The 16,801-nt window shown below is 40.6% G+C and overlaps 1 protein-coding gene across 2 annotated transcripts in view; it reads left to right on the top strand.

Annotated features, from left to right (window-relative positions):
• Positions 1-4,169: 4,169 nt before the first annotated feature.
• Positions 4,170-16,801, top strand: part of ATP6V1H (ATPase H+ transporting V1 subunit H) — a 48,530-nt gene continuing 35,898 nt past the window's right edge. Inside the window, exons 1-4 of one of the 2 annotated variants that reach the window (XM_041412758.1) lie at positions 4,170-4,319; positions 5,638-5,746; positions 14,050-14,152; positions 15,559-15,648. In XM_041412758.1, coding sequence (XP_041268692.1) covers positions 5,643-5,746; positions 14,050-14,152; positions 15,559-15,648 — 297 coding nt within the window. In that variant the 5' untranslated portion in view covers positions 4,170-4,319; positions 5,638-5,642. Of the gene's footprint in view, positions 4,320-5,619; positions 5,747-14,049; positions 14,153-15,558; positions 15,649-16,801 lie in introns of both variants that reach the window. The other variant, XM_041412757.1, reaches the window with a different exon arrangement.

Genomic DNA, 16,801 nt, shown 5'->3' with positions numbered 1-16,801 from the left:
AGGAGAGTTGTTGGATGGAGTACCACCCCTTACACACCTTGTCTGTACACATGAAGAACCCTGCAGAGGTGTGAGACATGACTGTCCCATACAGAAATAGTAACCATGTTAATGTTTTGCCTTTATCCCATTGCATGGCATAGAAGAACATGTGAATTATATACATATATATATATAATACATTAAATAAATCTATTCAGGAACATATATTGTTTGCAATCTTTAACATGGCACATTGGGTTCACTATTCTGATTCCTCTACTAGAGATTCTATTACCTTGCCTGGCACAAATGTCATGCTTACTCTCATAGTTCCTTAAATACCCCTTGGAATCTCTGTTAAAAAAAACAATCACTAATATAATTATTTCTCGCCTCTTTGCATTTCTGCTAATTCAGCAGATGCATACTTTCAACCCGTATGCCTAACTCCAAGGTTACAGAAAAGTTATAGGGAAATATTTTTTACTGTAGCCTCTCAACAGCCTGGGAAATGAATAGTAAAACCAGACTGAAATTTATGATGAAGTCAACATGCCAAATCACACCTTCTAAAACTTTCCTACAGACAAATGACTATGATGCTGTAGTATCAAAATTTTGACTGCAAATAGCAATCCATCTTATTTTAGCCAGAGTCCAGGCTGAATAGAAAGTGATAAACTCTTGCAAGTGGTGGAATTAGGCAAAAAATAGTCTGCTATAGAAAAAAAAAAAAAGGCCACTGATGACCTGATGCATATTCTGAACAAGAGATCACATTGGGCACCAAACTGAAATAATGAATTATTATTTTTTGCTTACAGTAAGGTACTGAAACAACACTGAAAGCAGGAACTAGAAGTGAGAGAACCATGACCCTGTGCATACCTGTACTCAGGTTCAGACAGAGTACTGTGGTACTCCTGGGTTAAGCCAAAAGTGTGCTAAAGCGTTGGGAGAAATATGCTGGGCAAAGAAGACTACAGCATTCTGGATGATTTCCTTGAAATAGGTGACCCCTGGCAGAAGAAATGCCTTTGCATGTCTAAGCAAGAATTCAGGATGTTACCCCACTACACATAGGGGCACATGCTGAGGAGCAACTCTGTTTGTGTCTTAAAACTGACAGCTGGAAATGCACACTAAGAGCTGCTGATCCAGTTTCCAAGGGTTTACTTGAACTTTTGGAGTGAGCTTGGAAGGGTGAAGATGGAAGAATACCATACTTGGCCTAGGTAAGAGCATGCACAGTTCACCAGTGTTTTCAGTGCTGGGACAGTTTGGGGTTTGAGCAGAAGCATCATTGTGGACAACTGAGGCAGCTTCATGGAAGCAAAGCCTGATGTGCTGACTGGTATCTTGTAGGATCACTGCACTTGAAGCCTTGTTGTGGTTTAACCCCAGCTGGAAAACAAGCACCATGCTGCTGCTCACTCACCTTCCCCCATGGAATGGGAAGAAATGGAAGAGTAAAAGTGAGAAAACTCACGGTTTGAGGTAAAGACAGTTTAATAGGGAAAGCAAAAGCTGCTCATGCAAGCCAAGCAAAACAAAGGATTAATTCACCATTTCCCTTTGGCATGCAGGTGTTCAGCCATCCCCAGGAAAGTCGGGTTCCATCATGCATAACAGGTACTTGGGAAGACAAACAGCATCACTCTGAATATCTCCCCTTATTTCACCTTCTCCCCCCAGCTCCATAAGCTGAGCACGATGCCATATGATGTGGGATACCCCCTTGGTCAGTTGGGGTCATCTGTCCTGGCTGTGTCTTGTCCAGACTCCTTGTGCACCCCCAGCCTTCTCACTGGTGGGGTGGAGGGAGGAGCAGAAGAAGCCTTGACGCTGTGCAAGCCCTGCTCAGCAGCAATGAAAACATCCCTCTTTTCAGCACAAATCAAATCATGGCCTCATGCCAGTCACTGTAAAGAGAATGAATTCAATCCCAGCCAAAACCAGCACATGCCCTCATTAAACAAGCTGCATTTTAAAAGCTTCAAGCCTTGTTCTGTTTATCTTGCAAGACCTTTGGCTTCTGTTTCTCTATAAAATGGGTAGAGCCATATGTACCATCATCAGTAACGTGATTTGAAATGACTGTGGAAAAGGTGAATATGTTTATTCCAGAGGCCCGATGCTAGGCACAAAAGGAGTGGCAAGTGAGATATGCCATAAACAGGCAGAGCAGAAGCAGGAAATACTGAATGCCACAGGACTGAAGTTACAAACACTCTTTTAAAAGAGGAACTGGTTAAAATAAGGCCGAATTCTAACTCTCAGCTATGAAGAAAAAATCAGATTCAAATAAACTTTCAAAGTAACAGATTTTTCAAAATTGAGTGGAGATTTACATGCTAGAGATCAGGAGCTGTGCCAGCACTTCTTATCACTGTGAGTAAGCAATGTGCAAGAACACAAATTTGTTAGATTAAATCTCCAAGTCCTACGTGTTTGGTAATCCACAGAACCACATTAATGGATGTATTTATTACAGACTTGATGACACAGACTGTGCACAGGGCTTAGGGAGCTTTCAGCATAAAGACATGCAAATGCTGTCTGACAGTTTTTTACTTGGACTGTAACAGCAGTTCTGGGATTTACGCTTGAAGAAACCAAGAGGTTTTTTTTTTTTTGGTATGAAGGAAGACCTATTTTAAAAGAAAAATTCTATGGAAGAAGTATAAATCAGTGGCACAGTGACAACTGTCCTGAAGTCAACCCCCCTTCCCCCAACTATTGAGATACTGGCCAGGCATAATTTAAAGAACAGTGTAACCTCTAAATGGAAAATACAGAGACCCTAGAAAAATTAAATTAGCATTAGACCAGCTCTAAGCCAGCTCTACATTGGCTGTCTTGATCTGCTCACACAAAAACTCCCTGATTATTTTTGTTTTCTCCTTATCTGTTAGCAGAATGACTGTTCAGGATAATTTCTGGCCAAGAGCGGTATGTCTATGCGCTTCGGCTGGAAAACCTCACTCAGCAAATGAATACACTGAGATTTTTTTGTCTCAGAAACACAAAAGTTTAAGCCCATAGCTTCTGAAACACTTGGGCTGTGGGGGTTCCAGTTGTCGGTTTCTCTAGGTCTGGATTGAAGGCACTTGAGATGGTATTTCATGTTCGGACTCAAGTGTTTATTATTTCGTATCAGTAAAACAGTCTCACAACCATGAGTTCAGCAGTTTTTCATTAGAAGGCACAAAATGGCCAACAATCTCTTGTTACAAGGTCTTTTAAGCCTAAACTTTAATTAAGAAGTGACACCTAGATTATTTTCCCTTTTAACCCAATAACTGATTCCAAAGAGCCCGCAATTAGGACTTTTCTGCCCAATTACAAAACATCACCCAAAGCCACGAAGAAGAAGGAAGAAGAAGCAGAACGACACCCTGTGCCTTCCATCTTGCTTCCGTCCACAACATACTAAAAATCCCAAAACCTAAATTTCTCACCAAGTGATACACCTACACTACTCTCTGTAATTCCATTTCACACTTTTGTGGATTCTAGTCTGTCTTGAAGTCTAGGACACTTTCTCCATGAATGAGGGTCACAGTCAGTGCTCCCCTGGGGGTCAGTGAATCCCAGAGCAGACAGAGAAATATTCCCAGTGCCATGGGCTTCCACATTGGGCCTTTAGTTTCAAGTGTCATTCCCGGCTAGACTCGCGCTGTGTCTGGAAAAGCAGAGCCATTTCTGCAAACAACACGGGTGGGGACACGTTCCATCCTGTCTTCCCAGTCAGGGATCAGATCCCCTGGATAAGATCATACGCGTATACACAAGTCTTGCATGTGGGCCAGGGCAATCCCAGACACAAACACAGGCTGGGCAGAGAACGGATTGAGAGCAGCTCTGAGGAGAAGGCCTTGGGGCTGTTGGCTGACAAGAAGCTCAACATGACCCGGCAATGCGTCCTCACAGCCCAGAAAGCCAACCTGTCCTGGGCTGCATCCACGGCAGGGGCGTCGCAATCAGATGATCTGGAAGGTCCCTTCCGACCCAACCCATCCAAGGGCTCTGTGACACGTGTAGGTACATACAAACCTACACATTCATATTTATGCGCTCTAAATACGCCTATACAGTCAGACCACTGACTGCGCGCAGGCGCGGGCGGGGTGGGATGTCCCTCGCAGGCCGCCGTCGCGCTCACGTGAGCGGCGTCACATGACGGCGGCAGCGCCGGGGCCGGCGGGTGTGCGCTCTGCCCGGGCTGCCCAGGGCCGTCCGCGGCCTCCTCCCGCTCTTCTTCCCTACCTCCCTCCTTCCCTCCCCGCTTCCTTCCCTCCCGCCCTGCACGGCCTCCGCCGCCGGCAGCCTCTGCGGTGAGTGGGAGCTGCGCCGGGCCCTGGCGCGGTGGTGCCGGGGTCGGGCCGTGCCGCCTCACGGCCTCTGGCGGGGGCTGCGGCGGGCCCGGGGTGCGCAGGGCTCCGCTGCTGCCGCGGGGGACTGGGCTCTGCGGGGCCCCTCGGGAGCCCGCCGTGCCTGCTCTGTCCCTGTCCCTCGCTGCTTCTGCGGCTTAACTGCAGCTTCTGAAACCGCTGGTAGCGACTCTGCCCCCGGGCAGTGTTCAATGGCTCTGGGTGGGTCAGAGAGCCTGGAAACCTTCAGTGGCCATTGAAGGACATAGTGGTGCCGCCTGTGTGCGCGTCTGCCCATAGAAGTGGTTTCTAAGGGAGTGCGTTTGTCCAGGATAGTTCCTAATTCTTTTGTTTCTTTTGTCAGAACTGTATTTTCCTTCAGTGGTAAAGGCAGGGTGTGCTTGCGAGGGATAGGCCTGAATGTGCCAGTTTGCTCTTGCTTGGTGTGTAAGGGGGGCCAGAACAGTCCAGAAACAGGCTGTGTGGAGAGGCTGGGTACAGTTCAGCTTGTAAGGAATTCCGGCTCTAGCTGGATCTGGCGTCTCTGCCAACACACTTCTTGTTTTGGCATCAAAGTCAGGTGGAGATTTAAACCGTAAAGGAAGGGGAAAGAAGTGGTGAAGGTCACTATCTGTGGTAATGTGCTATATCCTGAGAAAGAGCTTCGGTTCATATTTATTTTTCAGTTTGCTTTCTGTACACTGATGATCTTGATTTTCATTAAGTCTGTGTAGCATGGTTTTAATTTATATGCTTATGGGTTTTTTTTTTTTTTGAAAGTTGTAGTTTGCCCGTTTCTAATGTCTAAATGCTCTTAGACAAATATCTGAAGTAAATCAGTGCTAATGAGTGAGGGTGGGGAGGACATGCACTGAATTTTAATGCTGGAAAGAAGATTTGGAAAGAAGACAGGTTCTCTTATCTGTAGGGCTGCTTGGATAATGCAGAAGAGCTGCCTTAATTCAAGTAACTTAATTGATTAAGGATTCACAAGACTGGGAGTTTTTTAGTAATGGTCTGTGTCTTTTATTGTAGTAAACTTTAGATTGGCTACAGTTGAGTGTGTAGGTATGGCTTATTTTTGTTTGTTTCCAATAAGCCACATTTTAAATACTTCATAAAATTTGGATTTTTTCAGAAACTAACTAGTACAGTGTTAAGGAACGGGGCACCTGGAAACTGATTTTTCTTTTAATTTCTTTAAAATAGTGGACAAATACTTTGCTGTTTAATAAGAGGTCTCAGATCTGATTTGCATTTCTAGGTACATTTTAATTATCAGTCAAGATGGATATCCGAGGTGCTGTAGATGCTGCTGTCCCAACAAACATCATTGCTGCCAAAGCTGCTGAAGTTCGGGCAAACAAAGTAAACTGGCAGTCATATCTCCAGTAAGTAAAAAATTCCACAATCTTTTCCCCTTTTAAGTGTTAGACTTCTTGAGATTTAGGCTACAATGGAGCATTGTGTTGCAGTGAAGAATGTTCTGTCTACATGGAAGTAGTAGTTGGAAAAAGTCTACATTAAATGGAAGTGGCTGTGGAAAATTTTCTTGTGACTTACTAAAAGAAGGGGAACTCTACTTATATCAGCTGAATGCTGTAATAGCAAATAGTATAGGTTTGCACAATTGTGTGGTTAAACTGTTTTTTTTCCTGAAAATTCAAACACCAGTCTCAATTTCAGCCTTTTTGGGTGACTGCTGAATTAAGAAGGGTTTACAGTAATTAGTTGGAGTTCACAGTCTTAAGTGTAGGCATGGTATGTCTATTGCTGAAGTGCTTGTTGTGGGAATACAAATTGTACTAGCAAAACTGGGATGGTAGTCCAGGAAAATAAGCTGTACCTTAAGTAAAGGAACATTAATTCTAGAGGACAACTTAAGCAAGTAAATCGGAGAGTAGGCTGAAACAAATACTTCAGTCTGGGGAGACCTGTGCTGCAGACAAGCTCAGAGTTTCCTTTTGCATGGATGTGATGGCACTAGGAGAAGTATTGTCCTGAGAGGATGTAGAGACAAGCTGAGGAAAAGTTTTATGGGTGAGGTAGGAAGCAGGGAGAAGAAACAGATTTTCACTAGTCCTCTGTACTCTGAAGTGAAATGAAACATTCTTGCAGCCTGTTCCTTGTGACAGGTGGGTATGAGAAATATTGACAAAGTGTAAATTACTGTTTGTAATAGCAAATTACTTTATAGTTAATTGCTTTGTAACGAAAGCGAAAGAAATATTCATGATTGTAGAGGTACAAACCATACTGATGATGCTTTGTGATTATCAACATTATACCACTGGGGTTTTTTTCAGATTGCTGTGGTACATATTTATATGTCATATATTAAATAACCTTGCAAAACTGTACACATGTAAGCTGAGAAATGCTAAACCAGTGGTAGTTTACTTCTTTGCCCTGCCCTGTGTATTTCAGACTTGCTTATTCCCTTCATTGAATTCATTGAATTCCCGAGAATCTGTTATTCTTTTTTATGTGATTGTATATCTGCAAGATAAGTCTGTATAAAGGAACTGATCTTCTGAAAAACTCTTTTTTGCTAGGCTATTCTTAAGGTGGATCAGTTCCTGGTTGAGTGTGGTACTAAGTGGCTTTGCAGGCAAAAGAGAAAGGTTGGGGTGGTAACCTGACAGTGGCAGCTCCCAAGTACTTTTCAAACAATCTAAATGGCTTTTGCTATTACTGTGTGCCCTTTTATTTGTCTGATAGGAAGTGTGTCCCAAGGATACCTGAACAGCTGTTCTTGTGCTGTTCTAGTGGCAGTGAACAGTTTGTTTGCAGTTACTTGGGATGAAAGTGGGAGTACAGTTGTTCATGGAAATGAATATGAGATTTTTTCACTGCTTCTCTGGTGTTTCTATAGGGCTGGTAAGAAAAATCTGTTACTTTTGTTGGTATAGGGGTTGGTTCTATTTGACAAGGAGTTGAATTTATGTGGTATTATTTGTTTGGCTATGTGGTCTGCTGTTAATAATTTTCATTCATTCTTGGAATTCTCTTTCTCTGGTGCAGTGTGTGAAACAGGGAGTTTTGTTTGTAAATCTGGCAGCAAGTTTTTGTGTAACTTTTTTTGACCAGAGGGCAGGGTTCTTTTTTTGGATTTTACCTGTAGAATTTGACTTGGTTTTGTTCTGGAATCTTTGAAGGAAGAATAAGCTAGCTATTTCCTCTCTTTGAATTAGCTAGGTTTTGGAGGCTACTGTAGTGCATCTGGCTATTTTTTGTGATCCTGTGAGAGGGTGAGTGAGACTTTTTGATGCTTGGTATCCTTTGTGTGTCAGTAACAGTGTGTCCTCTTTATTATTGCTGTGAAATAAATGTAATTTTTGTGTCTCATATTTACTGATAACAGCCTGGCTGTGTGGCTAAGTTGGCTTCAAGGATTGACTTAAATGGTGCCAGAGGGACTGTGAAGCTTCTTGAAGATAACTAGTTCTTTGGTTGAAGAGTTTCCTTATAGTGAGTTATTGAAAAACCTCAGCAGAACTTTCGGTGCTTCCAAAGGAAATAAACTCATACTTGGACATGTTCTTTTTTACAATGGATAAGTTTGGATGTGATGGTGTCTTGGAGGCTGAGCTTTAAGGGATTTATTGGAATGTCAGTCAGTGCAGTTGTATTGATTCATTTCTGGAATGAAGCACATTACTAAATGAGTGGAAAGTACTTTCTTTGATGCCCCTGTTAGAGGCACGTCAGAATGGTTTGTTTTGGTCTGGTTTGTGAAGAAGGAAAATGGGGTGCTTGAAAGGACAGTTCTCTTCCTCTTGAGCTCCTTGTTCTCATTGTCTGTGCACTTACTGTGGTAAACTTGCATGTAAATATATGTGAAGGGATTACTTCAAGTCATCAGATGTTTTTAAATTAAAGGAAATATTTTTTGTTTTCCCTGAGTTAACACATTAACTCAGGTGTGACATGATTTTTGCTTCTTAAATGTGGTTTATGCTTCTTAAACTAGAGGCAGTATTTATGTAGTTGAAGAAACTGTAGATAGTACTTAGATAGTTGAAGTCAAAGAATTTCACCAGAAATTCTGATGAAGTGTTTTTCCTCCTCTGACTGTGGCAGTTGCATGTGTATGAAGGTGCTTTAAAGATTGCATCACTTGCAGCAGCATTGGGCTCAGGGTCACACAGAAGGGCATTCTGAAGTTCTTTTTTCCTCTTTCTGTTCTTCAGTGCAGAAATAAAATGGCTTACTTTTAGCTGGTCAGACTTCAGTAGCCTGACTTTTCTTGTAGAGTCAGTTCAAGCTAAAGATTAACTGACACAGTGTTTATTCCATCTCTGAAGGTTGTAACTGTAAACTAAATATCAAACTACAGTAACACACAAGTGCTGACTTTTGATGTTTTTTCTGTATACTGTTAGATATGACAATTGTATGTATTACCAGCTTGCTTGTGTGTTCCCTGCTCCTTACAAAATTAGACTGTGGAAAAAGATAATTTGTTTTCTGGTGCTAAAATGTATCCTTTCTTTATGTTGGGTTCCAGCTGGGGTCTGTGTCTGAGGGAGAAGAAAGTAACAAAGCTTGTAACAGTGAAGGTGATGTGTAGGTCTGTCTGTGGAAGCCATGAGTTCTGTATGGACTTTGCTGCCTTTGGATCTTGAGACTGGGTGCAATTCAGAGGCGTGGGTGCCCTTCTTGAGTTAAAAAGGCATTTGCTGTTTTGCTCTGTGTGGTTGCTTCCAGAGTTTGCCTCAGAGTGTCAGAATGCCAGGGGAGGGTGTGTTGGCTTGCTTGAAGCAGGTTTGGGTTTGCTTTCTTAGGGTAGTAAATGAGTTCTGTGGAAAATTGAACTTGTTTCAGAGTTTAGCTTGCACCTTACTGCACTGTAGGTATTCTAGATACACTGCATTTGACAATACTTTATATTTAATCAGATGAGATACTTGATGGCTAATTTGTACATAGTTTCCTGCATGTTTTCAAATACTTCACAGGCATGTTTGTGAATTCTGATGCTAAAATATCTATTCTATTTTCCTGGGAGTGGAAGAACCTTCTAAAGCAGGTTAAATATCTCAGACTTTAAAAGTCAGTCTTGTCTTAGAGGAAATATAGAAGCTTCCTAATTTGTAGAATGTGGGGGCTATGGGGGATTTTCTTCTGTTTTTTTTTTTTTTTTTTTTTTTTTTTTTTTTCTTTCCCCCTCAAATCTGGTTGAGTCTTGTAGAGTACATTCAGTCTGTTTTACTGTTTTAATTTTGTAGTGCTAAAACTGTTGAGCAGTTGGATAAATTTAGTGTCTCTAGGTACATGCAAAGTACTGTAGATATGTGGATAAAAGAAATTATGCCTTGATATGATGGCATTATATGAGCTTCATATTTGCTGCATGTATAGTCAATTTTTTTATATTAAAGACCCAAAACAAAGTAAAAACCAAACAAAAATACCCTAACCTCCAGAGTGTCTTTTGCTAAAAAAAAAAAAAAAAAAGGAAGAAGAGTTGATGGAGGAATTGCACAATTAAAGAAGGAATCACAAGATTCTGAGTCATATTGAATGATCAGGTGGATTTAAAAATGGTGGTCTTGCAAATTCATGCTTTCTGAATCCTTGAGTTTCAGTTTTGTCTCCTCTAGCAAGTCCTCTCAAAGGCAGCTCTTGGTATTCTAGGAACAGAGCTTTGAAAGGTGCTTACAGGGCTCTTGGCCTAAACCTGATTGTACTCAGACAGGGGGGAAAAAAAAGGGGGAAATTCACATGTTGAGGTAAAGAGACTGTAATAGGACAGAAAAGGCAGAGGAAAAAAATAATAAAAAAATGTTAAAGGATTCATACTAGATCTGCAACACAGAACTGTAGAAGAATATTAACTGTCCCGGCTGAAACCAGGACACAGCTGAAGCTCAAAGTGACTTCTGTCTTGGCAAAAGACTGTAGACACATCCTGGAAAATAAGGTAAATGGCTGCTAGGAGGAGGGATGGGGGAGGCTTTGGTTGCTTGTTTACTAAAAGGTGCTGGGAAATTTCTGTTGCTTTGAAGAGGGGGTGAGGAAAATGTGTAATAGCATCATGGGACTCAGCATCAGCTGTCTGAGGCTGTTCTGCACTTTCTCATGATTTTTGGTTGGTTTTTCTTAACAACCCCCCCTCCCCCCACTGTTTAAGGTTTACTGTATAATCAGTCATTTCAGTTTTTAAAATGAGATTAATGGGAAGAGATGTATTTGAAATTAGTAAAACTATTAATCAGATGTATGAGTTCCTTGATAAAATATTAACAGCTTGGTTAAAAAGCTGTCAGACCTCTTGTAATGTTTTGTATAGGTTGGAAGACATATTTTTGAATGGTGCTAACAAAATGATAATGAATAAACTTTAATGTCTTTTTTTTTTCCTCACAGCAATATCAATCCCCCCTTTTTTTTTTTTTTTTTTTTTTTCCTGTGGCCTAATGTAGGATAAAAGCAAAACCTTGAAAGCTTTTTTCCTTTGCAGTTGGCCGACCTCTTCTAATAGCTTGACTAAAGAAGTATCTCTCTTCATGGGCTGAGGCTTTCTCCAACATTAAAGCTGAAAATTAAGGGTTCATCTTAGGTTGTATTTGAAGTGTTTTGTAAATGGTAATCTTATAAACAAGCAGCTTATCTGGTTACTTTTGTATCAGTATGCTTTATGAGTCCCCGGCTTGGTCAGCATTTGAAACAAAATAGGCTAGTTATGGGTCTTTAAATTCAGTATTTGTGGCAGATGAATTGTCCACTTCTTTCCATAACTATTTTAATCCACCCTTAATAGGCAAGCAAGAACGTAGGTCAGTCTAAAAGGCATGGTAGCAGCATGGTCATCATTGGCCAATCACATATGATTAATCTGTAATTATTTAAGTTTTTGCAGAAGTTGGGCAAGGACTACCCTACCACTGGCTTTATGAATCTTCCTTCCAGTAAATCTTAATTGTCTTTCTTCAGTGCATATCTGTAACAGAGCAGCTGGAATAGAGGAGTGGCACACGTGGCACTGGACTACTTATGTTCTTTGCTTGAATAGTAAATAGATAAAGATGGCTCTGTGTTGAGGCCATACTCAAGACATAATCATTTAAGTAAGAGGAAAGAAAAGAACACATTTTAAGTCTTACTTTTCTATTTCAAGAATCCAGGTAAACCAGTTGGGTAAAAAAAAAGTGAGCACTTCCCACAAAGTTTACAGTGATTTTGGTGTAATCTCTAGTCATGGAACATCTGAAAACTGACCTTGAATATGGAAAAGATGGGTGAAGAGTCCATGCTATGTAGCTTTGCAAGGTGGAAGAGGCGTTTCATTCAGTGGAAATACTAAGAAGAGATGAGTCTTGGAAATAACTGAAGCAGGAATGTCTAATGCTTTCATCCCCTGTGACTGTGCATGATTTTCTTCTTTCCTGAAGCCCTCCTTGTATTACCTAGTAAAGCTAGTCACCTATTAAAATCTTAGATATTTTTAGGACTACATGATTTAAAATTACTTTTCTTACCTGAAGAGTACCTGACTGTACTATTTTGACAAGTTTTTTTATTTCTTGTGATGTGAAGTTTTGTATTATAAAAAACCCCAGTAGTGTTCTGCAAGTCTGTCTGGCTCTGCAGCTGAGTCTACAGCTTTCTGAAATAGCACTGATGGTGGCAGTAACCACTTGAATATTAAGTTGAAGAGAAGATTAAGTAGACATCTGTTCTCTTATAGGTGTCCACAACAGTTCACTATATCAAGCCCCCTTGCTATGTGTTTGGATGAACTTTCAGGCATATCAGTTTTTAAACTCAAGATGTGATTGGTGAAAGCTAAAAAATAAATTAGGAACCATGATCTCTGTTCTCCTTACAATTTTCTTCAGTAACGATGAATTTTGTTTTTCAGCACTTATTTCTTGGTTGTAGTAGACTGTTATTCATGTTATCTATTATCATTTTGGCATAACATGCTAGCTGTGTGTAATTCAGTTCTTAGCACTGACATTGCATTCAGCCCCTGGAAGTTTGAAAATTATTTAGAGAATGCTTTTCAGAGGCAATGCATAGGGAAGACTTTTGGGAGATTATTCCACCATTAGTTTTATTTTTTTTTACATGAGACCCTTTGCAGGAAAGAGCCCATTACATTTTTTGTGGGCTACAGCATTGGTAAAGTGATATGGTTGATACTGTTGATACTGCTACTGCCCTTGCAAGACCCTGCCTGAAGTGCTGCATCCAGATCTGGCATCCTCAGCACAACGAAGACTTGGACCTGTTGGAGCAGGACCACCAAGATGGTCAGAGGGCTGGAGCACATCTCCTGCAAAAACAGGCTGAGAGAGTTGGAGATGTTTAGCCTGGAGGAGAGAAGGCTTTGGGGAGACCTTCCAGCACCTCAACAGGGCTTATGAAAAGGAGGGAGAGAGACTTTTTGTACAGGCATATAGTGACAGGACAGTGGGCAATGGTTTTGAACTGAAACAGGGCAGGTTTATATTAGATGTTAAGAAGAAATTCTTAACTGTAAGGTTGGTGAGGCAGTGGAATGGGTTGCTCCACAGAGCTGTGGCTGCTTTATCCTTGGAAGTGTTCAAGGCCAGGTTGGATTGGGCTCTTCAAGGTTATTTCCAAACCAAACCATTTTATGATTCTATGATAGCTCAAGATGAAGGAAACAAGGTTTGTATGGTGGGTTGACATTGACAAGTCATTAGGCATCCATCAGGACAGGATACACTTGCTCCATCAAAAGAACAGGGGAAAAAACATGACAAAAAGCTCTAGAGCTTAGGTGTGAGGACAGGGAGATCACTGACCGCTTAGTATCATGGGCAAAACAGGCTCTACTTGGTGAAATTAAATTAATTTATTGCTGATTAAATGGAGTAGGTTAATAAAAAATAGGAAAAAATCTAAGAACCACCTCCGACCCCCTCCCTTCTTCTCAGGCTCAACTTGGATTTAACTTCTCTGCCTCTTTGCTTTGAGTGGTGTAGGGGAGTGGGCTATGGAGGCTGTGGCCATTTCATAACACTCAATCTCTGCTGCTCCTTCCTTCTTACACTGTTCCCCTGCTCCATCCTGAGGTATCCCACTCGTGGGTTATGGTAATTCACAAACTCATCCAGCATGGATATTTTCTGCAGATTCCAGTCTTCCAAGGATGTATTGCTCCAGGCCCTTGAGGTCACAGGTCCTGCAAGAAAACCTGCATGGACTGCAGTTTCCTGTAAGGCACATCTGCCTGCTCTGGCATGGGCATCCTCCATGGGCTGCAGGTAGATCTCTGCTCCAGCTAGGACCTCCGTGGGCTGCAGGGGGACAGCTGCCTCACCATGGTCTTCACCACAGGCTGCAGGGAAATCTGTGCTCTCGCATGTGGATCACCTCCTCTCCCTCCTTGTGCAATGCTCTGGCAGTCGGCAGAGTTGTTTCTTCCACGTGTTCTCAGTCCTGTCTCATGGCTGCTGCTGCACAGCAGTTTTTACTCCTTAAATATGTTATCACAGAGGTGCTACTGTCGTTACTGAGTGGCTCGGGTTTGGTTAGTGGTGAATCTGTCCTGGAGCTGGCTGGAACTGGCTCTGTCTGACAGGGGTCCACTTCTGGTGTCTTCTCGTAGGAGCCACCCAAGCAGTCCCCTACTAACAGAACCTTGCCATGTGAACCCAGTACAGTTATTTCCAACTTACTATTCATGTTACTTACAGTTTAATGTTTTGTTTTTCAGAGGTCAGATGATTTCAGGTGAAGACTGTGAATTTATTCAGAGATTTGAACAGAAAAGAAATCCAGAAGAAAAACAGGAGTTGTTGCAAACAGAAGGCAATCAAGTAACTTTCTTTTAATGAAGTCTTTTTTGGGGAGGAAGGAAATATTCATATCTGCTCTTATTTTATTGTTGTTGACTGTATACATGCAGTTAAGATGTTCTGGAATAAGTATAAAGCTTGCTGTTGTGGTTCTTTTATTTTTCCTTAGATATGGGTTGGATGTTGTTTCATAATTTTTAAAACCTACTAAATAATTGTTAAATATCATCTGCCTTTGACTCTGTTGTAGGACAAACTAGCTGAAGTCTTCCCTCAGCCCAGTTAACTTAATCATGCACACTTGTACTTGAGTCACTTCTATTTTTTTCTTTTTTTTTTTTCTTTATAGTTTACTGATGTCAGCTGCTACCAGTAAGATTTCTGCTTAGGTAGCTAAGCAATTATAATTTAGTTACAGCATGGAGTCCATTGACTGCTAAGGTGGATTCAGTTAGACATGGGTGTCTCGTGTCATTTTAGGCATGGTAAGATATGAGACCTTTACATTGGACAGAGCTGATTCAGGACTGAATTGGCCCTTTGCCCTTTGGAGACCAGGCAGGATGCCCAAAGACACTTTAATAGTGTTTGAATCAGTAGAATCTCAGCCTGAAGTTCTAGCCCAGAATGTCAGGCATGAAGAGGACTGGGAGAGGCAGGGAGGAAGGTGAAGAGTAGACACTTTCAACACGCAAACATTTATGGCCATTTTTTCTACTTCAATTTTAGGCTGTTTGTTTTGGTTTTGTATTTCTCTTCTCTCCAAATTGTGGTGTGTTACTGTTATCTAATAGATGGTTTGCATAGTAACAAAAACATATGTGGTGTACCTTATATGTCACTACATAATTACAATGTAGCAGTTCAACTTTCAATTTTCTTTCTGTTTTAGCTGAATTTGGTCATGGGGGAGGAGGAAGTGTAAAAAGTAATGTAATTATTTCAGCCTGTTGCTGGAGTTGTAACATTCTTCAAAGATGAAGAAAGATTTTTCTACAGTGTATATAGTAAGTGGACGGAGGAGTTACCTGTCTTCCTCCCTCCATTCAAATGGCTGAAACTTTTTTTGTACTTTCAGCTGCTGTTCTGTCAGTTTACTTGATCTCACTACCATAAAAAATGGGGTATTGAGCGAGACTTTTCTAATCTGACTTGCAACTAAGCATATTGGTGACTTTCACTAGCAAGTACTTATTTATTTTGAAAGCCTTAAAACAATTTGTAAAGGGTAGCAACCAATGTGACAGAAAATTTTCTTTGTGAGATAATGTTAAATGTATTCATCTCTTACTGCAATTGAATAAGATGTTGGGATGCTCAATACTTATGTAAGATTTAACTGTGAATTAATAAGATCCTGTTTTATATTATCAAAAGGAACAAGACAATTGCTAATATTAATTTTAATGTCTCTTTTATTTTTCTAGTGTGCTAAAACATTTATAAACTTGATGACTCATATCTCCAAGGAACAGACTGTTCAGTACATTCTGACTATGGTTGATGATATGCTGCAAGTAGGTCAATAATCTGTATTATTTTTAAGTCTTTAAATGCATGCTTGAATGTTTCCTTAGTGTAATTCATGTATTTTCAGGTGTTCATACTGTGTTAAAAATACTCTTAAATTTTCAGATCCTGTCTTCAGAGATTAAATGTTAGACCTAAAGTTATAAGGGTAATTTAGCTTGTAATATATTCAAATTCTGGAAATAAACTTTTATGCTTGTCTGTTGGTTCTCAAGTATGTTTAATTCAAAACTTGGTTGTTAAGGGTAGTGTTGCATAGTGGTTTTATTTTATGTGATTTTAATTTGTAGAATTTTATTCTAAATACTTTTGGCATTTGGTATTTCAACTTATGTTGTGGTAAACTTGTCAGTGTTAAATTAATGGTTAGATTTGGTGATCTTAAAGGTCTTTCCCAACCTAAACAATTCTAAAATTGTTGTGTCCTCAGCCCTTTGCTGTGGTATAGGGAGGAGATGAAGTTGTTGAAGCTTTTCCTTTGAAAGTGTTAATTTGGCTACCCTGAGCAAGAAGGTGTAGTTTCTGCAGCTTCAGATTTCCACATAAGTTAGGTTGTTTGGGACAACATGTTCTGAAATTCTGCATGGTTTGATTATAAATCAGGAACTTTTAATTCAATGTAGCATACAGCTCTTTGTAGCTGTGGACAACAGTGCCTTATAAGAGAAGGTTATTAAACTTGGTCTCAGACTGCTGAGCTGATTGGGATAACTCAAGAAGAGGCTTTGCTCAATCAGATAATCCTGCTTTTATGTTTCCTTGCTCTGAAGTTGGCTAGGAGAAGGCATTTGGAGTGATGTAACAAGATGGGTTGAGTTATGTGAGGTTTTTTTCCTAGTATTCACATAAACTATCTGTGTTTGGTAGTTTCTCTTCTGTTTTATGATATATTTGATCCAGTGTTTCAGTGAAATGTGTTTAGTGCTATTGGCTTAGGGTATTGCCATAGGAGGTGAACCATGTGAGTTCTAATTCCAGCTGTGAGTGTTCAGTATTTCAACAGGCAAGCTGAAAAGCGTGAACCTCTCCACAGTTTGTATAAAATGGGGACCATGGTGTTCTTTCTTGTGTCTGCACAATAGAGCCCTAAGTGAGTGCCCTGACATCTGGGCTAATGGGATAAAAGCTAGTGATGGTGGC

The sequence above is a fragment of the Onychostruthus taczanowskii genome, unplaced genomic scaffold (genome assembly GCF_017590055.1).
Source record: "Onychostruthus taczanowskii isolate IOZ18803 unplaced genomic scaffold, ASM1759005v1 scaffold4, whole genome shotgun sequence".
NCBI classification, from domain to species: domain Eukaryota; kingdom Metazoa; phylum Chordata; class Aves; order Passeriformes; family Passeridae; genus Onychostruthus; species Onychostruthus taczanowskii.
The sequence above is the reverse complement of the archived record's forward strand: the minus strand, read 5'-3'. Positions and strand labels throughout refer to the sequence as shown.